This window comes from Ylistrum balloti, unplaced genomic scaffold (assembly GCF_031769215.1).
Source record: "Ylistrum balloti isolate Yb309-2 unplaced genomic scaffold, AGI_CSIRO_Ybal_v1 Utg370508, whole genome shotgun sequence".
NCBI lineage: Eukaryota > Metazoa > Mollusca > Bivalvia > Pectinida > Pectinidae > Ylistrum > Ylistrum balloti.
The window spans coordinates 1,110,696-1,138,011 of NW_026782328.1; the positions used below are offsets into that span (position 1 = coordinate 1,110,696).

General features: G+C 33.5%; 1 protein-coding gene across 1 annotated transcript; it reads left to right on the forward strand.

Annotated features, from left to right (window-relative positions):
- The first annotated feature begins 7,604 nt into the window (after positions 1-7,604).
- LOC132555611 (sodium- and chloride-dependent GABA transporter 1-like) lies at positions 7,605-18,142 on the forward strand. Its single transcript, XM_060219959.1, has 14 exons — positions 7,605-7,764; positions 8,363-8,494; positions 9,727-10,135; positions 10,678-10,810; positions 12,202-12,336; positions 12,862-12,965; positions 13,382-13,506; positions 13,744-13,856; positions 14,260-14,388; positions 14,830-14,929; positions 15,375-15,475; positions 15,802-15,972; positions 16,461-16,593; positions 18,027-18,142. Exons 1-14 carry the CDS (start codon positions 7,605-7,607, stop codon positions 18,140-18,142), a joined length of 2,061 nt encoding a protein of 686 aa, XP_060075942.1.
- The last annotated feature ends 9,174 nt before the right edge of the window (positions 18,143-27,316 follow it).

Sequence of the window (27,316 nt, forward strand, 5' to 3'; positions counted from 1 at the left end):
TCCTTTTATCAATAAAGAGTCACTTACTGATCAATTCACATTCAAAAGAACTACATCACAGTTTCAGTTGTTCCATTTCACTGCCATCGAAACGAAAACAATATCAATGAAACCATCCAAAGGGAAAGTCACTCTGGATGATCAAGTTTCCATCCATCTGGTGGTTTATATATTCAATGAGTCTCAACAGTCCACCTCTTGATTCTTCTGCAAATTTGATTTGACTTTTCATCCATACGAAACTCTTTCTCTACCAATGTAAGTATATTGAAACTCAAATTCTGATGTTGAGATAGGTGCTTATCAGCAGCTGTGTTTTCAAGGGAAGCTAACCGTTGGTTCATTGTTGGCAATGGGATAGAACTGTTGTTAACACTATTTTAGTGTTTAGAATTGCTAGCTTGTTGGGTGCATCTTCGTTAATGCCTACTCAAATTACCATTTCCATTTTCCAGTTTTTCGGTTAGTTCCTTAAGAGAAGAGTGCGTGAATTTTGTTATGCCATAAATAACATTCTTATTGCGTTGGTACAGTCTCAGCGTATCCACCATCTCTTCAATGGAGCCCAATCCAACAGTTAAAAACATATTGTCTATTGCGCCGAGACAAATTGGCGGAAATATCTGATAAAGGACATTGTAAAGCTATTGTCAATTTTTGAAAGGAAAGCTTCGAGGGTTGATTAAGTTGTGAGCCTCATATAAGAGGTTTAAATTTTGGTGGGAAAATGGATTTTTAAACATAATTCCCTTCAGTATATATATACTTTCTCACCATCTCATCGGGGTTATATCTTTAAGTGATAATTTTAACGTAAAGTTGAATTATTGATATATAGATTTTGAAGAATCTCAAAAACGTGTTTTGAAAGCTACCATTATCAAGGGAAGACATAATAATGAAATACCTTGTGGAATTAATTGTCGAATTTGGAGGAAATATCTTACTTGTAAAGCTATTGTCCATTTTTGAAAGGAAAGCTACGGTGACTGATTGAGTTGTGAGCCTCATATTTAAGGGTTTGACTTTTGGCAGACAAATTGCATTTTAAACATAATCACCTTCAATATATATACACTTTTGCCAGCGATGGTAAAGGGCATCAATTCCACTTTTAAAGCAGTCATTTTCTTGACCATTCAGAAAGTCATCCACTGCATATGTGACTTCATCTGACCGAAGCTCGGAATTTTGTTTTTAAATAGATGAAAGACTGATGAGGCGATAGCAGGTGAATAAGGCGAATGCTCAATCAATTCAGAGCAACAATCGTTAATGGTAGCCATGGAAGCGCCGCGGAAAATTCATAAAATTGTGTTGTTAGTTGAGTTTTATATTTTCTCTTAACTGCCTAAGAAATGATGCATAATATGTGTCATTAATAGTTTGTTGCTTTTGCAGATAATCTACCATCAGAATACCATCAGCATCCCAGAAAACCGGGACCACAACCTTTCAGCTGACGAAACAAGCATTGCCTTCTTTGGTCCGGGTTAACTAGGGTGCTTCCATTGCTTAGACTATTGTTTGGCCTCTGGGGGGAAATGATGATGATGATGACCCATGTTTCATCCATGGTAATAAACCCCTTCAGAAAGCTAGCAGGATATCCTTATCTGTAACTTGCTTATCAGTCAGACTACATATACCGTTTAATAAATACGTTACCTTTCCAGATGTCCGGATACTTTTACTGACACAGAGACATACCAGAGCCCAGGACACAGCCATGCATATTACTACGTTTCCATTTATAGAGCCTATGTTATAAAGTCCTGATGATATGTCCAGTATTTTGTACCTTAAATACATATCATTGTACAGAATTAAAAGATTTCTGACAATTAGTGTGGAACTAACTTTATGTCTATTGTATTATCGAAAAGAATGCCTTTTAGTCGATATCTAAGTTGTTTCTTAGTACATGGGGAAAAACCCATAAAAATAAAATAAAAAAACTAACGGGGATATATTGCTAAAATTGCACCTTACAAATCTGTTGATATTTGTATGTTTATGTTTTATCTAGTACAAACATAATATGTAGATGTGTGTGTGTTTTTTTTTAATGAATGGTTGATAGTAATATTTTTTCAAGCAAAGTTTGTTTATCCGCATACCAAGTATAGCAAGTGTGTCAGTGTAATGTAAGACAGGCAAACCCCGTTCTTCTTAAGCAAGTGTAAAAAAATATATATATATATATACTAAAAAATAAAACAAATATAAATGTTCACGCGTTTTTCTGCAATATGGTGTATTCGGATGCATTTTTTCAACATACTGCCAACCTTCGTCTCTTGTGCTAACATATATATAAATTAGAATATTAAGACTCCTGAATTACTATAAGTTGTATTAAGCTATTCTATGCCGTTCGATTTTAATTGATTGAATCTAGACATCAAATAAAAAAATATTAAAGAGAAAACCAACTAATTCAAACTTTGCCAAGAATTCTCAATTAGCTGTCATTATCTATCACATTAACAGGTCAATAGAATATATTACCACAAATGTGTCGTTGCTAGTAGATCTGAATATCATTGATTAAGATCTGATATAATGTTACTTTATTGTGTACATTATGCAGAATTACTTCAAACTTGAAACAACGTCTTCTATGAAGAATGTTAAAAATGAAAAATCACTTTGAAAAATAAACTGAACTATTGATAATTTTGGACTATACAGCACATTTACGACACTCAACGGTTTCTGAACACTTGTGTACATGTATAACAAATCATGGTTGGCAAACTAAGTTGTGGCTAATCACATAACTATACATGTAAGAAATGATATCAAAACAGCAGGGGAAATCGAGGCTCCGAAAGGTCACGTTATGAACTCGGCAATCCCCTATCAAAACAGTAATGGGTGGTAGGCACAACAGCGAGTATTGAATAGTGTTAGTTTTTGAAGCTGATAATCTTAATCAATTTCTCTCAGAGAGTATGCTCGAAATCAAACGCATAGGAAAGATAACAAAATGTAACCATTTAGTCCCTTTGAGAGAATCACACATGTAGACTAATCTCAAATCTTTAATAGTTTTTTGCCTACTATAAACATTGTATAGTTCACAAATCTGATGTTTACAACAAAGCCACATATTAGTTTTCAATATACATTTCGCAATTTGAACTGTCATTTACATACAAAGAAGCAGCTGTTCATGTATATATTGCAATTTTTCAGCTTTTTCTGAAAGAAAAAGTCTTCAAATTATCATAGTGCCCATTCATGCACATTAAGTGAAATGTAAAGTAACTTGATATCGTTGACATCTGAATGCAGTCCTTTTTCGGATGATATTTTTTGTGATATACTAGTATTGGGTTTCATGGGTTGATGTATAGATCCTTGTCTGTAATTTTGTTCTACATGTAGACTCAACCACGATAATACGACCGAGGATTCAATCTATGACATCTGTTTTGCTCCCATTTCGGAGTTACTATAAACATTACGAATTACCAGTAAATAAGACACAACTAGAAGACTGATATTTGTTAACTTCACGCCGATAATTCCTGGAAGGATTTGGAAGAACATGAATATATAAATTAGTGTCTCCACTACATTAAGAATCTGTGAAATCTTTCATTGACTTTAGTAGAATTGCAGTAAAAGCTAAGTTTCATTATTGAAGTTAATCCCCGATAAAACATCCATAGACTAGCTATTTTAGTAATTTCATTGCTCTAGAGAGGGACTAAAATTCAAACTGCTATTATTTTGATTCTCCTCTTATATGTAAAGGGTATGACGACATGAAACAATTTTGAAACCAGGTCTCCACGCAGCAAAAACGTGTCGCATTTCCTGGTCAAAAATGTTTAATATCTGTAACAAAAAACCCCAAGAAAGTATATACAATAAAAACACAGAACATCTTGATGAAATTATCCTATTGATTTAAATATCTATCAAAATTAATAATTTCTAAAGAATTAACATAGACTAATACATGCTATTTGTGAAAGATTGTTCGAAGTTCATGAATACTGAAGGCGCATTTGTATTTGGGTGTACAATTTTATGCGGAGAAATATGAAACGAAAATCTTAAAAACTACTTTTTGGTATTGATGCCGTTAAATGAAAACAAAACTGGTATTGAACTCTCGTGAGATTTATACATTGCTCTGTTTACAAGGACACTGATTAAATGTAGCTTAACCTGTAAAGGAAAAGTGTACATTTGAAGTTTTTACCTTATACATGTACATGTATATGCACTCATAACAAAACTATTTCACTTCGGGAAAAGTGAACCCGGTTATAGATAACCGATAATATTCTAATAATCTTTGGAATCGGCTTATATTTGTATATCTTTTGATTTGCATATTCTGAAATACGTCCGTTACGATTTGTGACAGGCGTTCTCCCTCGTTTTATTCCATGGGAACAGACGTAAATTTCCGTAAAATACATATATTTGCCGAAGTCATCAAACATGTGTTTCTACGTCAAATTATTTATTTTGAAAGGTAAACATTTCACTTTCATATGTGGCAGGTACAAAAGTGTTGTGGTATTCTTCTGATCAATGAAACTATATCAACAACTGTGGTAATTCGGCAGTATCATGCGTTTTGCTCTAATTTGTCCATGATTGCCAACATTTTAGTTACATTTTAAAATGTTTTGTATGAACACAAACCTACATATAAAAGATTGAAAAAAAACCATTTGGGCATATAATTCACACGTTCACAAATGGTCACCGCTGTTGGTATCATGAGCTACAATGACCTGTCGAAGGTTATTTACCTGTATAGCCAAACATTGGACAGAATGCTATCTCAATCATATGAAGTGAAGCAACATTTTCTCTAATTTAGAAACTTACGTTTACGCAATGTAATAATTCGTGAAAGAACAAGAAAAATGCATATTCCTGTCGAGTGCCTTGACCAGGAATCGAACCCTGGTCTCCGGCGTGACAATTGACCGACTGTATCAATTGAGTCGAAGAAGCATGCTCCGTCAGCCGAGTGACAGAGACCATATACAAGCTTCTTCGACCCGCTCCTTTTACACTACCCCTCTTGTTTTTCTAAATATTTCATAAATATTAACACGAGACTCCAAATATCACAACCCTTGGGCTTTCGTTGGGCGCCAGTCAAGCTGAGTGACAGTGATCGTACTTCACTCTATATACAAGTCACACTCTCCTGCTCATTTGACGCTACCCCCTGTTTTTATTGAGATTTTCAAAGTCTCCATTCGAAGCTCCAAATGTCCCACGTTGTGCTCCAATGTGAAAGAACAAGGAACATTCACATTTCTGTCGAGTGCCCGGACCAGAAATCGAACCCGGGTCTCCGGTGTGATAATCGACTGGCTGTACCAACTGAGTCAAAGGAGCATGTTCCACCTGGTAAGTCACAGATACCGTATTTGATATTATGTTCAATACACATTGACCCTCTCCTTATACAATGAAATCAGTATCTTCTGAGGCCTTATGCTGTAGCTGTAGTCAGAATATTTAAATACCCGAAATGTAGAATGCACGTAAACTCGCAGATTTACAGATGGGACAAGAGTTGTGGGATGCAATATTTTTTTCAATCGAATTGTGGGAAATCAAAATCATGGAAATTCCGTTCATTTGTCACTAAAAACCATAAACGCTATTTTGTTACAATATGAAATATATGTGTAAAATAGGCATGTGCAGCTGTTGACAAAGCGTGCTGAGTATACTTTAACACTGTATACTCTATTAGATCTAATATTCAAATCTTAGTACAGCTGTATCACACAGATTCAAGCATTATTAGGGTTATACTGTATCTATTATTTTATTAGTACATAAAGGTTTTGTTCATTAATTATTAAATTATCAACAATTCATTAATGTATATCAAGTTATATGTAAGATGACGAAGGATAAAGAGGAGAGTGAAGTACAATATTGAATGATGATGATACGCATGTCCATATAGTTGAAAAACAACAAGAAAATACAACATATAAGCATAATCACAATCCAAATCATATTCAATAAAACTAGGACAAAATGTGAACAAAATGAAGATTTACATGGATACTCCTGAAAAAGTACAAGGAGAATAAGACCATGTGTTCCGTAAAGAGTAAGCGTCTTCTGTTTTATCGACGACACGAACCGTATAAACCTTGGTCAATCCAAGTTAGTAATGTCACATGCTCAAATGAGAACAATGCATACATCAACGGATTCAACATGCAAAGCAACGAGCATCAAATACGTCCAGCTTCATATCACACAAAGAAATAGAGTATTCATCAATGACATCACTATATCGGCCGTAAAACTTCCCCATAAACTTCATCAACCTGCATCTTTTAAAATCCTGTGAGAAAAAACGACAATCCTACCAAGTGTATACCGCCGTAGCTTTGTCGTAGAAGTAACTGATAATCTAGATTTTATGATCGGTAATTCACGAAAACTATGCGTTCTTGCATGTAAGTGTACGTATATTGATATCAGATAACACTTATGATGGTACTTTTATCTACGTAGAGGAACCTAGTCAGAATATTATACATTGAGTCTTCTTGTTGGAACATCAATATCAACAAAATTAATGAGAAAAAAGAGTGTTTTTTTAAATGATATGCACATTGGGAAAAACTGAATTGATTTCATTTTGTATCATTCTTGTGTTTAACAAATAGTAAATGTTTTGAGTATTACAAAATTACCTTTGATTTCTAGTTTACGTTTCCTACGATCACTTTTGATTCTCCTCAGTCGTCTCCTAGATTTCAACATTTTAAGCCCCAATGTTTGCGGTAACCTCGCACACCTAAGTTTCCTTCATTTGAGTAGTATCACGGGTCGAAATTTACATATCACTTACCATCAAAATTTAAAACTGCCTTAAAAATGCGTCTTTCCAACCTATAATTTTGGCATTCATTATGACCACATTTGATTGATCTCAGACGTTTCTTGTGGTTTAAACACTTTAGGTTTTCTTCGTAAATTTCTCAGTCTTTTGATAACGAACTGTTTTCGGATGATATGGTGTTGATGGACGATCGGTAATGCACAATTATATTATCTAAGTACTTTGCGATCGGTGTACAAAGCATGGTTAGTTGTGTGACCAATGCAACATAGTGTGTGGACATCTTAATGAAATTAACAATATTCATACATATTCATAACATATGTATATATACTTTAGATATCTTGGTTACGTGGCATATCAACCAAGGAAAATGATATGTTTGTTATTGTAATACAACTAAAAAACGTTAAATATAAAAAGAGTAGTAGAAATGTGGGTATAATTTGAAATAAATCAGTATCGTTTATGAAACTTGATGACATAATAAAAGTTACAAAAATAATAATTAAAAAAAGGGAAAAAAAATAACAAAATCATTTTGAAAAATAAATAACGCTACAAGTGTTTTTTATTAGAAACACGTGTCACGTAATACAAGACAAAGAACAACGTGTTAAATAACGTCATTTGATATATGTATGATATGTAAAACTACATTTTCCCAGAAGTATCATTTTACACTGTTTAAATTTAAATGTTAAGGTATATAAATGCATAGAACCTTGCTTTTCTATGAAACAAAATGGATTCAACGGCACAGGTTGCAGAGGAAGACAGAAGCAGTATTCAAAGCAGGACAAAATGGGGCAGTAAACTTCAGTTTCTTCTTTCAGTTCTTGGAATGAGTGTAGGATTTGGGAATATCTGGAGATTTCCTTACGTGTGTATGAAAAATGGCGGAGGCAAGATTTTTATGAGTTTTGTAAAATAGAAAAAAAATGTGTAAATAATACTTAATTATGAATTAAAATACATAATAATGCGGACAACACTTAATCCTACTTGACAAAGCTACCGTCAAATGCGTTTTGTTACATTGTCGTCAGTGAAATATAGGAATATATCAGTTTATAAAAAAACTTAAATCATTATTGCTACAATAATAGTAATATGATAATAATATATCAGCGATAGAGATGCTATAGCTTTTCGAGTGGCGATTAATATCAATCATAACGTTGTTTCTGGTCACTTTGAGAAATTCGCTGATCACATCTTTCCCACGCATAACTTCACTTATTTAGTATATAAAACATTTTATTATTGAACAGCATATCTACTTTTTACAATAATCTGTTTTCTTTTAAAATGTAATGAAAAGAAAGATTTCACGTTCAATATTATATGTATATTTAATTATATTTCCCTTTATAACAGATTGTATCCGTATTTGCAATAAGCTTCGCACTCGTGAAAATATAGATGTATTCTGCCATATATTTATCTTATCTATGGCATCCTTGATTGTTTTTTGACTTCACCAAAAACATCTTATTTCAGGAGCCTTCCTTATACCATACGTCCTTGCTGTACTCTTCATGGGAATTCCATTGTATTTCCTGGAGTTATCTCTCGGACAGTTCACCGGAAAGTCATTCAAAGATGTTTGGAGCTATTGTCCTGTAGTTCAAGGTAACGTTTCTTATTCAAAAGACAATTGAAATTTATCTAAAAAAGCCTCCTTTTTATCAACGTTGAAACAGTCGTTTCAGGTGCAATTTTATTTACATTATTCCAAGCGTTTAGTGTTGTTTGTGGTTATCAATCATTAGTTAAGGCTTCTTTATTTGTCCGGGATATATTCGACATGTCCGTGACGTTTTTAATTAGTTTCCTTCATCTAGTCCTTTAGCATTATTTTGTCACAGTGAAAAAGGTATAATGAAACTCAGTATTTAGGCAATTTTTTAATTTTATATCTGTTTACGTTTTAATATATTTTTTATCGATTTGTTAGTGCTAATATATACAGCGGATGTTACTGTATGCTTTCCTTTCATTTCAGCGGATATATATTACTTTTAAGTATTGAAATATGATTATCAAGATATTATAATATTGTATCATATTCAATTCATACACAGTGGTATACAGTATACTTATCTCGAAGTATCAGATGACAAGGTATTATGTTATCTTGTGGTCATTATTTATAATGAATAGGCAAAGCCACACTCCGTGCATTCTGATATTAGTCCATTAAAAATATTCACAGTATTAATGCTGAATAAAGGGGAAAGAAAATCCAACCTTGTATATTGGAATTTTCTCTTTTAAAACGGTAGACAACCTTACATACCGTACCTGAGTAGCCTTTCAGGCAATCAATTTTACATGAGCTTTGGCGATGGTACTATGTACAATGGTTTACCTTTGCTGCAATATAGCTTGTTATCTGTCTCTCGAAATATCAAACAGACTTTTCAACCCAGAGTATTAATGGAAGCCTGTTTTCATGTACCTGACAATCTTGTAAAGCACAAGAACCAGGACATTTGCATAATTAAAATATTTATTTTAGAATAAATTTCAATGCAATCATATTCACAGAGTACACTGTCTTTCTCATTAATAAAAGAATAATTAGAAATGATTGTCTATCACTTTATGTCTTCTTCTCATTGGTTATCAAATATTATTAACAGAAGTAGCAACCGTTTACCTAACGTTATAAGGGGGATAACTCTAACGAAAAATCATCACACATTCCCAGACCAGGTGAATATGAAGTGGAAAAAACAATGGAAAATCGCTATTATATTGATTTAAAAGAGCTAAATATTTTACCATCCAATTCAGAGATCGAATTCGCGCCGTTAATGCATCGGGGTGATGACATTGCATTTTATTTTTTTCTGTTTTAGGAATCGGCATTGGTTTCCAAATGACATTGGTATTTTTTACATGCTTTTACGTCATGTTGTTTGCCTGGACACTCTACTATCTGTACTATAGTTTCTACAACCCGTTGCCATGGAGTACCTGTGACAACGAATGGAACACTCCATACTGTTTCAGCGCTACGGAAATGGAGTTGACAAACTTTATCAACTTACATAAAAACGGGACTGAGGACAATTCTCATCACCAATTTATTAACGCCTGTCATAATACAAGTAACATCAGAACAACATATCCTGAAACGTCGAAGATAACCGCTGTCAACCATCTGTGTAATTTGTCGTCATTTATCAATGAAAACACACTTAGCACGCTTAATGCCTCTCAAGTTCATATTTGGCACGGTCACAGTGCGGCAGAGGAATTTTGGCAGTAAGTAAAAAACAAACGCATACGAATACATCATACGTTCACATATCTATTTTTCAATAAATATAGCAGAAGAAGAACGGGGTTCGCCTGTTCTAATTTGGTACATGGATGAAGATATTCGGCTTGGAAAAGTACTGCTGTTACTCATCTAGATTATGATCATTCAAATGTATAACATAAGTACAATTTGATACTGTAAACTGCGTTACGTCAGTTTTCTCGTCTGACTGTGCATACAGAACGTTACTTGGCTATTTACTAGACAGAATTAATACGACTTCCCATTACATATTGAAACAATAATAAGAAATAGAACCTTGAAGACGTTGCTGTTTTTCTACTTGGGAATTGCCTCTTCACTGTAAAAGAACCTTTTGTTGTTTAGAAGTTTATTATTAATAATATAAATCATATTATTCTTTTCCCATACTCAGAAAAAAAGGAAAAAATCGACGTTGCTTTCGATAATACAATAAAACCAGAATTTGTTTTTTCCACTCAATCAGAAATTAAATAATTCTGTACAATGATATATATTTAAGGTACAAAATACTTGACATATCATCAGGACTTGATAACATAGGCTCTATAAACGGAAACGTAGTAGTATGCATGGCTGTGTCCTGGGCTCTGGTATGTCTCTGTGTCAGTAAAGGTATCCGGACATCTGGAAAGGTAACGTATTGATTAAACGGTATATGTAGTAGAGATCAATGCAAGGACTGATTGATAAGTTGTGAGCCTCATATTTTAGGGTTTGATTTTGAGAGGACATATTGCATTATTTTTCAACATATTCCCCTTCAGTATCTATACACTTATGTCAGCAGCGATGTTTAAGGGCCACGATGGCACTTTTAAGGTCCTTTGCATGGACGTTCAGAAAGTCCTCCGCCGCATGTATGACGTAATCACCAGACCGAAAGTGGGTACCAGAAATAGCATTTTCAAGTTTAGAAATAGATGAAAATCTGATAGCGCAGGATCAGATGAATAAGGCAGATGCTCAGTTAATTCAAAGCTAATGCAGCCATGGCAATGACAGACTAGTAAACAGGAACATTGTCCTGGTGGAACAACACACCTTTAACAAGTTTTCCGCAGCTCTCAAGTTTAATAAGTTCTCTTAACAGCCTGAGAAGTAATGCATACTATGTTTCATTGACTGTACATATTATCTTCCATTAGAATACCATCAGTATCCCAGAGAACCTTTACCCATAACCTTTCCAGGTAATGGAACAGACTTTGGGTTTTTTGGCGGGGTTGAACCAGGTTGCTTCCATAGTTTAGACTATTCTTTGGCCTCTCGGGTTCAGATCAGCACGCGACAAAGTTTGTATGCGTTCTTTTGATCAACTCTCACAATTCTTGAGACCAAATTCGCTGAAAGCTTTCTTACTACAAGATCCTCCGTTAGAATTGAATGTACTCCTTAATGTGAAATCCCAGTTGTACTGGCTATATCTCTCTCTAAAACTTGCATGTCAGCCGCAACAATATAACGGAGCTTATTGACCAATTCCGGGGTTGCAACGTTATCCCAAAGTCTTTGGTTGCAACGACGGTTAAATTCTGCCACTCACCATTTCTCTGTAGCACACGAAGGGGCATCGTTCCCTAGTGTTTCTACCACATCAGTATGGATAACCGCAGGTGCCTGACTTTTGGTATGCAATTATTAAATCTCTTTTAAAGCTCTTTCAGCTCTTTTTGTCCATATTGCAACAGTCACTTGTCTTGTTCAATTTAGAGTATTACCTCTTTGGCATAAACTGACTCAATGACACCAGTCTACTAATACACAACCTTAAATAGTCAGGAAATAGTAGAGCTGAAAAAGGACATCCCTGCTCAGCTTCTTCAATACAAGGCTCACAGCTTCTCAATCAGCCCCGTAGTATGAATTTTTTTTCAATTGTTTAATAAACTATAAAGACAAAACAAACATGTAGTTGATATTAAATCTGGAGGGAAGATCCTCTGAGCCAGATAAATTCACCCTAAACTGATGTTGTGTTAAACAAAACGACATAAAATTTCACTGAATTGTATTTATGTTACAGGTGGTGTATGTAACAGCCACACTTCCGTATCTTCTTCTAAGCATCCTACTCGTTCACACTCTCACGTTACCGGGCTCGGTTGATGGAGTGATGTTTTTCGTAAGACCTGATTTTAGCTCTCTTACAAACATCCAAGTGAGTTATTGTTTTTATTAACATCAAGTTGAAGTGGGCAATCAGTACGAGACACGTGGTTTACAATTCGTAAATACAACATGTAACATTCTCAAATTTCGAATGCGTTGATATAGACTTGCTTCTTTTCCAACTCGCTAAGAATTTTGTCATTTATTTCGACCAATTTTGAATTTGCTTATTAGCCTTATTTAATCCCGAAAAATCCCTGATGAGTGTTAGAAAGACGAAATAGCTGTATTGAAGTAGGATTAATTGTTTAGATATACGGAATCTGATATTCAATTTACAATATAAACTAACATTCCTTTGTGCGTCTTTCATGCAGTTATTTTTTCCTTTTTCTTACTTTCTTGTTGGTCAGGAAAACAACACATATGCTACAAACAATATATAGAGCTCTTTAATCAGTGTTGTTACTGATAAATCTGCTTTGTATTTTTAATTGAAAACGTCATTGTGTGTCACCTATAACCCAATATAAACATTGAACGACGCGTAGTTAACTTTTCAGGTAATTTATAGGTCTGGTTAGACGCCGGAATCCAAGTTTTCTTTTCCTTCGCGCTTGGAGGAGGAGTGATAATTACACTTTCCAGTTTCAACACCTTTTACAATGACTGTCTGAGGTAAACGTTTAATGACTAACAAACGCCAAATTAAAGATTAGTTAGCTGCCTTATTCTTCAGAAATGACTACATGTTGCCGTATATTTCGTAGATTTTACTAGATTTCAGGATATTTAGTGTCATATTACTTTGAAAGTAGTGAGCGAATCAATCAAAGCGTTGATATGATTTTCTTATAAGATTTTTCATTGCCTTTCATAGATGGTGAAGTTACATATTGTGTAAGACCTATTCTACATCAAATATTTGAATTCGAAGACATATAATTTATGAAGTTATGGAGACTTATTACCTCTCCTAGATTTCAAAAAGTGCCTGAATTTACAAAGATATAGATGAGCTTATGCATATTGATTCTATCACAATCTGAATCGTGAGACTAAATAATGACGGTGGTATATGCCATGTATTTTAGGGACGCATATATTCTCACAATTGCCAGTGAGGCTACCAGTGTGTTTGGTGGATTTATTATATTTTCTGCATTCGGTTTTATGGCCCATCAAGCAAATGTGCCCATTACAGAAGTTGCAAAATCCGGTAAGTGTCAGTAGTTGATATTCCAAGAATACCTAAAGCACTTATTGTCATTTATTTAAACTAGAGGATTAAGATATATATATATCTATATATTATATTCAATATTGAAATAAATGTTTTTTGTGGTATTCTATTATCATACATCTAAAATATTATTTAGATGATAATTTCATGTATAATATCTATTTACGCTAAACATATAGATTGAGAATGACAATTTACTTTTCCATTCTGTAGGTCCAGGCTTAGGTTTTGTGGCCTACCCCTTGGCTGTTTCACAGATGCCTTTGTCCAACGTCTGGGCAGTATTGTTTTTTATGACTATGGTAACACTTGGATTGGACAGCATGGTAACATATTCGTAGCAATATTGTCATTATTGTTTAAAACGTAAACCAAGATTAGGATCGATGCATATTTATCTATATGGTGTCGTTGCCTAATGGTCACTTTTCTGTTAAACTGCTTTTTACCCAAAATTCAAACCAAGAAGAATGAATATCTCACTGAAATCATGAAATGGACAATGGTTTGTTATATATATTTTTGTTTATTTTTTTATTTTCATCTGACAACGAAAATTGAGGACAAAACTCATTTCAAATAACAACTTTTATAGTAGGTGATCCTTTCAACAGAGCAGCATCTGAAATCGTCTTCATTCATTATTTTGAATTATGTTAATACTTCTGTTTATGATATACGATAGATTTATACAGAGGTATATCAACCTTATTGTTAATTATTTTTCAGTTTGGACTTGTTGAAGCTGAATTTGACTATTTTGAAGCTTGCTTCTCTTTCATGAAAAAGAGACAAACAATATCAAGAATAGTTCTCTCGTCGATATGCGTCTTAATATCGCTACCTTTCTGTACCCAGGTAAGATTATATAGTAGTTAATTTTATTCGTTATGATCATTTCCGGAAGAACGTAAGATAAAGCATCGTCTCTGATAATATGCGTTTTGCCAATGTGATACAGAGGTTATTTGAAAGGTGATATCAGAGCTGGAACTGATGTACAGGTTTTGGCATATCAGGGCTTACAACTAGTTATTGATCTTGTGGATATCACGTCATCGGAGTATGATTTGTACTATCAAATCTGCCGATACATAATTGAATCCTGCATGATGTTGACATTCTCTATGACAAACGCAGAACATTTATATGCTTTAAAACAAAATTTATTATACATAGCAATGAGAAAATAATACAAACCAGTTGTATCAAACACGTTAATTCGTTATTCTATTCTAGGTATAGATTGATATGAATTGATAAACAATAACTGATGATTTTACCTAATTTTCTTTCCAGGGTGGCGTGTATCTTTTCCAGCTGGCTGACTGGTATGTCTATGCCTTTGCTCCAATGTTCTTTACATTAATAGAGTGCATCACGGTAGCCTGGATTTACGGTACGTTTTTCGTATTTGGGAGACGATATTATGTCTCGAAAGGCGTTGCTGTAAATTATTTTACCGTCAAACTGAAAAAATTCATAAACAACTTCCCAGGAAAACGTGTTCATTTACAGATAAAATGACTTATGACAAGCTGTATAGTAGTAGTATCTGTAGTGCAAAATAATGATGATAATAATAATAAACTATCCCGATTTAGTAGGAGGTTAAAGTTTGAAAGTTTGAAAAATACCATGATCGTAAAATCAAAAGCAGAACTATAAACACTAAATGAGTAACGCTCAGTTTTGACAGCATTTGCAATATTTCAACGTTTGGCTGTCTTTGTTGTATTAAACAGTTATTTTTCTGGACATATTGTTATCATTTTTATACGAATATACAAACAGCAGATTTAAATGAATATACACGTGACGTTACTCGATGATCTCCTTACCAGGTGCTGAGAGGTTCTCTGCGGACGTGGAATTGATGATCGGAAGAAGAGTACCTGGATATATCAAGTTTTGTTGGCGTTTTCTTTCTCCTCTTCTCTTAGTTGTACGCCATTTTTATTAATCTTTATTTGTAAATAATAAAATTCTCAAGGTAATCTAAAGGCACTTTGCATCATACCAAGATATATATTCTAAAAGTATCCATTCAATAAGGTAACAAATTACACAAAGCGCAGCTAATTTTGCATGTTGGTAATATATATTGGACACAAATTGTTACGGATCATATATGATCTTGATTATCAGACACTTTATTCATGAAATTTGGTATGTTTTACAACATAGATAATAAAACATACATCATGTATATTCAACTGCCATTCAATCACCGTAAATGTCATAACTAACCGTCAATTTTTGTGCATGAAGGTAATGATGACAGCGGTGTTTGTATCATACGTGCCACCTACATATGGAAAGTATGTATACCCTGAATGGGTCTCTGGAGCAGGCTGGATATACGCCACCCTACCTGTGTTACCGTTTATAGCCGTTGGTTTGAAAGTCGTGTACGAATCTCCTGGAAAAACAGCTTTTCAAGTATGATTGTTATCTGTTGACAAATTTATATCGTTGATTATTAAAGATTAAACAAGGAATTTGAAAATGTCGAATATACATATACATAGTATCTTCAATGAGTTTTCATTTTAAATGAGATCTTGTGAAATGAGTCTTTAAAGTTATTTCGCGAGCCTTTGATTGGAAAACAACGTTTGTAGGAAATGTAAATGAAAACGTTAATATGTTTTTTTCTATGACATTTATTGTTGTTATAATGATAAAGCTTTGCAGGCAAACAGCATATTATGCACTATAATTGAACGACCTCAACTTTTTTTGGCAATTTGATATCAGATCGTTACACATCGGGGTATTTCTAATGAATGCTTTAGGTCGCAATTATGCATCATAAGATAAAACCTCAGCAAGCTAGAGTAGATGACATTCTAGGATTGGAAACAAAATATCAGATGACAAATCAGTACTTGTCAAATTATAAAATGAATACTTATATTCTGTTACAGAAACTACGTCGGTCAACGAATCCAACACCAGACTGGAAACCAGCAGAAAACGAAGTCGATTATAGGGTCATCCTAAGTGAGGAACAAGGGAACTTCAGACAACGGCTTCTCGCGAACCTCGGTTGCTTTTCCAGTAAGCAGACATATCTAGACAACCATACCTTCGTGTAATCAATAAAGAAATTATATATGATAAATGTAAATGGAGATTCTCCGTCACTGTGAACAGAATGACTGTAATGTAAAATTCTATGCTAAATTGTTCTTTCATGTTAAGGAAAGACCAAGAAAATAGCTTTTGATTTTAACAACCTTAACAACCTAACGTCTTTCCTGTACGAAATTAAAGATTGATGTCGGAGTCATGTCTTATCTTATGTTTCATACAACGATACAATTATCAAAAATCGAGGTTCAATGGAAATACATTCACATTGATGACCAGAGCGAAGGGTATTGCAATGAGGTATAGAATGTAAGAGATGGTTACGATATCACGTAGACAATGGACCATCAAGATAATAAAGTTATATTTTAAGATTAATTCTTTACATTAAGATTGCGTAAAAACCTGAACTTTTATATGTATTGCATATAAGAAGTATAAATATATATAGAGACTATATATACAGTAATGTGACTGAACTAAATCCAGGATGTGCGACATTTTCCGTAGATTTGATAATATCATTTTTCTAGCTATATTCCATAGGCCATGGCAACAAAGAAAACCCTTCATACACATTTTAAAACACATGCATACTAGCTAATCGTGCTTTGCAATTACATTCATTCAGATTGCCAATTAACGATAAGGATAAAGTACTTCGTTTATATTGAATTTCTTAACTTCACAAGAATCAAAGCAAATATTGCTGGTTCGTATTATTGTTCAACCAAGATTTTAACCAATATTCTTAAAACTATTTACCATTTCGCAAGTCGTATATTAACAAATAACAACGACGAAAATAAAGACTTGTTTTATTTCTTAGCTTTTTATTTTTACGAAGGACAACGGCCTCACATTGGAGTCACTCGCACACATGTAATCCTGTCTTCTATACCCTTCAATGTACGCAGATACTACAACATATATCACACACACACACCCTTTTTATCGAAAAAGAGTCACTTACTGATGCTCAATCAATTTAAAGCAACAATCGTCAGTGGCAGCCATGGAAGCGCCGCGGAAAAATTAGTAAAATTTTGTTGTTAGTTGAGTTTTATACTTTCTCTTAAATGCCTAAGACGTGATGCATAGTATGTGTCATTAATTGTTTATCACTTTTGCAGATAATCTACCATCAGAATACCATCAGCATCCTAGAAAACCGAGACCACAGCATTTTCAGCTGACGAAACAATCATTGCCTTCTTTGGTGGGCGTGAACTATGGTGCTTCCATTTTTTAGACTGTTGTTTGGCCTCTGGGCTGAAATGAAGCTGATGACCCATGTTCCATCCATAGATATAAACCCCTTCAGAAAGCTAGCAGGATATATTTCTCTGTAACTTGTTACCAGTCATAACAATATCATGGACGTTATTTACCATTTCTAGGGTTGCAACAGTGGCAGGCCTTCCAGGATGGGCGTTACCTCAAGATTCTATCTACCATGCTTAAATTCCGCTACCCACCTTTCCACCTTAACATATTAAGAGACATCCTTCCCTAGTGTTGCTACCATATCAGTATGGATATCCTTAAATGTTTGACCTTTCTGATGGAAAACACTGCTCTTTCAGAGATAGTAACCACTTTGCAAATTTCTCTTTACCTAAGAGTGTTACCTCTTCGATATAAACTGCCCAAAGAACACCAGTCTTCGATTACACAGCCTTAAATAGGGAATAGTAAAGCTGAACTTATCAATCAGCCATATAATCATAATCAAGAGAATGGTTACACGAAAATGAAATCGTCTCACACATATGACCACACTATATTGCTCTCCTAACTGACTTATCAAAACAGGTCTGCAAGATAATTAGAACTTGAAATAAAAAAAACATGACTCTTCTTTAAACATCACTTACGCCGACCTTTCTCTACAAAGAAAGCATAATGATTCATATTTCTCTATGGTGAGTTTTCTGTTTCTACATAGCAAAATGTATACCTCCACTCGACTTTTAGTATTTATATTTTGTCTTGTTATTTGATGGTCTGTTCAGAATATCCTGGTATCGATACAACCTTTGAACAGCTGACCGATAAACTCGCAAAACATGTTTTCGAGAGATGCAGGCTGAAAAAGAATGTTAAACTTATTGCCAAAATGATGTCCTTGGGCAATATTTCCTTGTGCCATATTAAGATACTTTAGTATCATGAAATATTTATATGTTTGGTGTATGACTTGGGATGATAAAATGTCCATAACGTGATAAAGTCAATGATACCTACATTTCGGTTGGATATTTATACCGTCGTTTTATATTGATATTTGTATATCCTCGTATGTATGTATCAAAATACCAAAACATAAACAATTTAATATTGATTAGTGTTTCAAATTACAATATGTTTCTATGCCGTGAATGTGAAACTCGCCCTAATCGATATATGCATTTATAATTTTTTTTTTTGATGCCTCAATGATATACACGAGGATGCATAAGCCCTATATACATATCGACCCAGAACTCACGCAATATCTATATTTCGTTTGAAGGAATTCACAATGGATGTGAAAGAAACGATAGACGCTCGTGGAAACAGATTTCGTTTCAAGCTTTACAAAGGTTTGAAATTCATACCAGATATTCCAGGCAATATTGCAGACCATCTTGAAGAAGTATCTTCTTTAGTCCTCCGGTCTGATGATGTGCTATTGTGTACTTACCCAAAATCAGGTAAATTAATTCTGTGATTCTGTAAAATGTGCATAAAACGAAAAATATACACCTTTATTTCTAAGATTTTTCTGATAAAACATCATTTGCTGAAGACGTTTATAGACACTCGTAGATATATTTTTTATATTTTACCTTAAAGATTTTACTATTTATTAGCTGGTTGTGTAATTCTGCTGCTAACTGTGAAGTTGATAAAACACTATCGGCGTTATTATTTTATCAAACTGTTAATTGTAGCTGATAAAGGACCACTACACCTAGGACAAGTTGGAATTTTTCAGATTTCTGTGGTTAGGTCAAAGATCGCTGTAAATAATTTTAGGAAATTCTTGTCAGCGTGCAATTTCTGAGTTGTAGGGTTCAAGTTAAGATCACAATTACTATTTATTTTCAGAAGATTGTTGACAGCATTAAAGGCAAATTTGAGTTTCCTGGATGCAGGGTTAAGTAACGAAATCGAGTTTCAGGGTTGTTAAGGTCCAGTCATCGTTGCTATTTTTTTTTAAATCCTTGTCAGCACTCTAACAGCTTCATTAGTTGATGGATTTAGGTCAGGTTTCATACACTTAACCATCTTCCTTATTAAATTAAATTCATTTTGGAACCATCAGGGGATTCGTATCGTGTGTATATGTTTTTGCTCCAGGAACCCACTGGGTGTACAACATTATACAGATGTTGCGATCGAAAAACCTACAATACAGAGGGACGCCATACATGTTAGAGTTCCATTCACCCAGCGATCTGGAAAAGATTGAATCACCTCGGACGATCCACACTCACCTTACCTACCCATTAATTCCAAAAATGGCAAGACTGGGTCAAGTGAAAATTGTGCATGTTCTTCGAAACCCGAAGGACACGATAACGTCTCACTATGAATTTTGCAAAGGAGATAAAAAATCGATGTATGAAGGCGATTTCAATGGATTTTTGGATTTCTGTCTGTCAAATGAATGTAAATATATTTTTTTCGCATTTATTTGAGCCTTATGTATAATTTTGCGTTATGTAAGTTAAAGAAATATACATTCTGGAATTTATGTACATACATGTAAATACATCCACGGAAAAGTACATGTAAACGGGGCATATTGAAGATAATGAAATCATAACGATATCTTTGTAATCAAAATGATTTGTTCCTCTTATATTCAAGGCAATAGGTAATAGGTTAAAATACATACTAGATTTTATATTACTTTTTGAAGCAATTTGGATATTTGCCATGATAAAATAGCATTGAAAAGATGGGTGGTATTTTATGACAGCTGTATTTTTTTAACTCCAGATACTGCTTTGAAATTTATCGTTGCCACAAAAGAAGTTGTCATGGAAAATTTCCATTTTTGGAACTTGTTTTAAGAGTGGCGTATGTATGATACCATGACAAAATCACTTAGTCCAGTATGGTAGGATGAACAGTTTCCTAAATTAACATTTTCTTTAGCATTGAGAACATTCACCGATGACAGATTTTATGGAGTGCAATTCATCAATAGTATATTGATTCCACGACTTCTGCCACTGAGCTTTTAAAAATTGTTTGATAAATGGTAAATGAAGTTTAAAAACAACAGATGGTAGCGATCAAGCTTTTTTTGCGGTACAATCTACTTTTTCATTGCCTGGTATTCCCATGTGTCCAGGAACCCAGCAAAAAGCAATGCGAAAGTTCAAGGCAAGTTCATGATATAGTATTAATGTATACCGAATGAAAATATTTTCGATATTTCTATTGCTAAGACTTTGTAGTACAGAAAGAGAGTATTTATAGAGAATGTATTTAAGGGCGAAAATATTCCATGGTATTAGATATATAGTACATTGATTTAAAATAAGACCTCGGTACATAATATAATTAACAGTAAATACTTTTCTATCGTGATATCACAGAAATGAAAACATTTATCAAACACCTGTTGTTGTGATGATTAAATGCGATTTAAATTTAGTATGTATCATGTCCAATAATCCAAAAACACATAATGATATATTATAATTATGTAATTATCAAGTAGGACATGGGTTATTTTTGTGGGCTATTGAGTGGAAAACCCGCCTTATTTTAAAAAAAAATTCCCTCCGAATATGACTTTTTGTCTTGGTCGAAAATGCAAGTAAGCAAGTTTCGCTTAGGTTTAAGTATGGCATGACTGTGTATCGTTTGACACATGACTGTTATATTGATTACAGTTTTTTTAAACACTTGGCAGTCGTTATATTTTACTTGAAGTAACCCTGTGATAACTACAGTTGATACGATCATTCTGTAGCACTGTTTACCTGCTTTAATCTTCATTACAACAGAAATCAAATAAGCAAAAAGAACGTTTCCTTTTTCAATCATTCTAGTTGCAATGTTTGGAGGAAATTGGTTTTCATACGCCAGAGGTTGGGAGAATGCCAAACACTTGAATAAAGACCTTAAAATTCTTTCTCTACAATACGAAGAAATCAAACAGGTTTGTCATATGGTCACCTTTTATCACTTAATTATCATCAAGTAAGTTTACCGAAATGATCTTGCTAGCCATGTAAAATCAATAATACAAGTTTCATATGTTGAAGAAGTTCTAGTCTCACAGGTTTTTCGTAACCTACCTGTCATGTTTTAATTCATGAATTGTGGCATGGTTCAGAATATTCACATAAACTCTTTTGAAATAATTTACTGATGAAAATCATGATCTTCTTTCAATTAGATATTAACCTCCCAGTTGTTTTTAAAACTATTTTGATTAATTTCGATTTTCTTTAAGCGCCACATATGTTTCAACCACTAATGAACCCTCGAAGAACGAAAATGCATATCATGCAAAGAGTTCATCCAATTTTTCATTTATGTCGAAAGGTTCTGACAATCTCTCCAATTCATTGTTGATGTGGTCATAACATTTAGTCAGAATTCCTCCTATATAACAGATTATTGAGATCCCTTGACTTGGTATGCTTCACCACAATCCCACAGTTGTTAGCATTTGTATTATGCTGTCTTCCATTGAAAAGTTTGCGGAGATATTTTCAGCAGCAACTAAAGGGGTATTCTTAATACTTGATAATTGCCTACCCACTAGCAGGTTTTAATTATATTACATGCGGAATACCACATTGTTAATGTTATTTGTATACAACGTCTCGTAATCTTATTTTTCAGAATACATATGGCACTATACTTAAGTTAGTAGACTTCCTTCAGCTTGAACGATCAGAATCATTTACACGTGATGTAGAAAAAGCAGTTCAATTTGAACAAATGCGAAAGGAACACGAAACAGACGCAGGAAAAACTGAGATATGGAAAGATAACAGAAAGGATGGAAGGCTACCGATTTACAGGAAAGGTAACATTTGAAACCTATTTTATAAGTCACAATGGTGTGTATGATAGTTTCAGTTCTGTAGACATACATCATAAGTAGATGTTTTAAAGAAAACCCCGTTACCATGATATAACGATGTTTTCGAAGAGGGAACGTTGATCTTTGTATAGACGGATTCAACGCAAGCATTTTTATGTTAAATTATGTAATTTAAATCCTTATTAGGAATATATTTATAGTGTTTATACAATATTGTGTATGCTTGTGTTAGTTCTGTAGACATAGAGAATACACATGGTTTTCTTTCATTCATATTATGCATTATTATTTTTTGTGCAAAATAACTATAGCTCCAGTACCAAAAACAATTATCAGTTGTAATGACATATGAGGTTGCGATCTAAAATCCATCACCCAGCTTTGTTTATTGGCGGACTCTTTTTTACAGGATGTGTAGGTAATTGGAAGATCTATTTCACCGTTGCACAGAGCGAGAGGTTTGATGCACTTTACGACAAATACATGAAAGAGCATGGAATCGATCTTCGTCTTACACATCAATGATATTATATTGAAAAGGAACATCAAGATATCATGTATTTGATGGAGAACACTGTACAATAATAAGACGTTATAAAAGATGTTATTTACCATAACAGCTTGGACCTCTTTGTTATGTGTAATTTTCTGACAGAAATTTATAGAGTTATGACCCCTTGTTCAATTACCTAAACGGTGTCTGCTCAACGTCGCAAGTAGTTATCAACGGATCAACTTCAAACTCCATAGAATGGTTCCATACCATGATTGTTCAGACAAGTTAGATCACCGTAAATTTTGACCGTAGTTCTTGGAATTATAGCCCTTTGAATGTTTCCAAAACAGTGTAAGTTTTAAGTAATGAATAGTTCCAACATATACACTTAAAACTTCATAGGGAGGTTCATTATCATCATGGATCGGGCATGTTTGATAACTGAAATTATTCGCCTGTCATTTATTGAGTAACGGCCTTTGTATTATTGATGGATCAATAACTTCAGTCTTATTCACAGATCTTCTCTGATTATTACCGCCATTGATGCCCAGTGGTTTCCTCAAGTTTCTCCACCATTTCACAATTGATTGAAAAACCCTTGTGTTATGATCATATAATAAGTATCATTTTCCTCCCCTTGCTTGGTGGGAAATGCTCATTCTACCCATGACGTCGTACCACGTATCGACTTACGGAACTCTTGTTACTTTTTATAACCAGCCCTCATATGGTCACCTTAACAGTATTAATTTCATCCTGCTAATGATCTCTCTCTAAATGAATCAAAATTGTAAAATGTCACAATATTTTCCAACTCTTTTTAAACTTTAAAGTTGTCAAATGTTATAGTACGAGTATATCAAATTGCAGCCTCAATTATACATCATACTTACAAAATAATTATATAGAATTATATACAATTACTACAAATGTTTTTCAAGTAATGTCGTATATATTATATGTAACTTTGGTTCAAACGTCTATCGGAGACCCTCATAGATGTGAGCCTTATCTGTGTCACAACAGTAATAGTGTCCAAGTACAAAAACAATCGGAGTTGTAGTTGACAGCGTATTGAGTCAATATTAGTGTCGCACAGCATGAACTGCCAGCCGAATTGGCTTCCTAAATATATTTTGCCTGTAGCTCTATGTGTGAGGCCAACAACAGAAAAAAGTGAGAATTAGAGTAAGTGTTTTGAAATATATATATATATATATAAAGGCTTTCTTCCCGATTTAAAAGTGCAATTAAATGTAAATATACCTTACAATTTTCCGCTAGAATTCAGCCCCCGTAATAATGACAGTCATTATTTTTGTTTGATAAAATGAATCAGAACTTCACGACTACAAAATTCTAACGGGAGGGGGCATATCAATCCTAATGTTCTAATATATATCAATGTTAAGGTCAGGTATCACAGTATCGATACTTTGGCAATGCAATTGTAAAAGATCAAAGGTCAACTTCCTATCACGTATAGTAGATTTCATTTATACACTAATCAATGTTGTAAATTAGTTCCAAGTATCAATATGCCAGTTACCAAAGATATTTCCTTGTTACTGGCATCGGTATCAAGATGTAAGCATTAGTCGACTAATATAGATATTCGTGTATAATAGATTAATATGTGAAACAGTAGCACAACTTCATTAGAATTTTTTTTTTTAAAAAACCCTTAAAATTACCCTTACATACATTGAATGACTTAAAGTATTATTAGAAATGTAGACTTAACGCTCCTTTTCAAAACGACAATAATGACCTATCAATGTACATTGGTTAATCTCATATATGTGAAAAATGAACTTTAAAAAAGCGCAATTTTAAAAGAATGTTTCGTGGAATGTTACATAGTAAGTACCAGATTACAAGCACAACAGAAAATGTTTTAGTCAACAGATCATTTGTCTGATGATTCGTCAGATGAATATGCTCTATAAAACGCTCTCAGAGTGTTTGGTTTGATACGTTGTAGTTCCCGATATGGTGTTGAAAGAAACATAGTTTTACATTTTTCTTCTCTCTAAATAAAGCGGCTATATAGATGATAATTGTTGATTCCAAAATGTAGAGGTTTCATTTACAGTTGCCTTCCATGACACATTGGTATCATCGACACACACCCAATCACACATATTTACATAACACACCTCTCCTCTTAATTTAGTATTTTAGAATATATATATTAGAATGGGTGTGTGAAGAGAATATTACGGAAAAAAACATACTAGGAACGAGTAAATCAATGTAATCGGCCATCAGAATTAATATAGATAAATTAAATGATATAACAATCTAATTTCGTAATTAGTATTCACCTCAGGAATGAAATATCTCTACATTCTATGTACGCAAATGTACAATAAAATGGACGGTATAAAACAAGACTACATAATTGGTTAGAATTCAGTGGCATGGGAATAGGTTTATCCAGCAAACATATACTCGGAGAACCCACTCTCAAAACAGAGAATGTTCAAGAATATATATTGCAGTATTTAAAGTGACATTTGCAGATTTCTCAATAACAATGAATTTGAACAGTCGCAAAATGTCGATCAATTAAGAAAGGCTATGAATTGAGACAATGATAACTATTGACATTATATTGCATAAATGAAGTATACAGTAGTAATGGACAAAAGTTTATGTTGTAATCCATGAATGTGTATAACACGGACATGCAAAACTTAATTCAACATAAAGTTAATAAATCCTAAATGATGGAATGCTGATTTAACATTAGATCCGATCGGATGTATTCGAACGATGTATAACACTATGTAGTTAATCGATATAATTTTTCTAAAATTGTTAGTCTCTCAAAATGCAACAAGAATATTCTACTTCATTCTTGGAAAATTAATTTTAAAACCTTTCATTAAGCTCATAAATTACCGCATTTCATATTTTGAAGACATGCCGCATACAATTGTAATTATATGTATTTGTTGTTTTCAGCTATTGTTACTGTAGAAATCATCTAAAATTTATACGAATTTGGAATTTCAAAATGATTTATGAGGATTTTATCCATTTTTACCAATCTTACCAGTGGATAGTTTTTCACTCAGTAACCATTCTTGAACAAACTGTATATTTCTTTCTGTGACGTCATCCTCGGACAGAAAGTGGGTACCAGAAAAGACATTTTTCATTTTTTGAAACATATGAAAGTCTGATGGAGTGAGATCAGGTGAATAAGGTCGATTCATAATCAACTCAACATCTAAATTACCAGCTGGCTGATAGCCTTGTATTGAATAAGTTGAGTAGGGATGTCCTTTTTCAAACTCTATTATTCCCTGATTATTTAAGACTGTGTACACGTGGACTGGTATAATTAGGTCAGTTTATGTCGAAGAGGTAGCATTCTAAAGTACACAAGGCAAAGTGAAAGAGCAGTGATCCAATGTTTCTTATCTACATTTGTTATTATATTATTACCAAAGGAATTATACAAAAACTCACTTCGCTGATCCATACAACATCTTGATCTTGATCAATTCTTCCTCACTTTCAAAAGCCATCAGGTCAAAATGGTGCTGTTTGGCGTAGGTCGATATGAGATTTGTTTGCACGGATTGGCATAGATGATATGAGATGGATTAACTCCTATTTCAAGCACCTGTTGAATCTAGCTCTAATAACATACATGGGCATGACAACTACAAACTTTTTTTTCACTTTGGCTTATTTTCTGAAAACAATTACTTAACATATTTGCATACACTCAATTTCTTTATCAAGAAAAATGTGATTACTCTAAATCAATTTTCATATATATATATATATATATATATATATATATACACGATTTTTATCTTATTTATTAGTATGGTCTTTTAAACAAAAATCATAGCATTACAAACATTTAAATGATTCTCAAAATTATGACAATAGCCAGATCTAGTCAATGGGATAGAGAAGGGATAAATGAAAATTATTATACAATTACATGATAACTACATTAAACAATTATACATTTGATGCATAACATCTGATCATCATTAACTTTTAAAGCGTTCAGTCATTTAGACTGTGTCTATCAGACCAGAACATCTTCCCTGATGTAGTTTCATACACCAACAGATACAAATGATTCAATTTTGTTTTGATAG

Bases quoted from the DNA above. Each gene is read 5' to 3' on its own strand.
- LOC132555611 (XM_060219959.1), top strand. From the start codon at position 7,605: ATGGATTCAACGGCACAGGTTGCAGAGGAAGACAGAAGCAGTATTCAA. The intron at 8,495-9,726 runs GTAACGTTTCTT...TTTCTGTTTTAG, and splicing joins CTATTGTCCTGTAGTTCAAG to GAATCGGCATTGGTTTCCAA. The intron at 14,930-15,374 runs GTACGTTTTTCG...TCTCCTTACCAG, and splicing joins CACGGTAGCCTGGATTTACG to GTGCTGAGAGGTTCTCTGCG.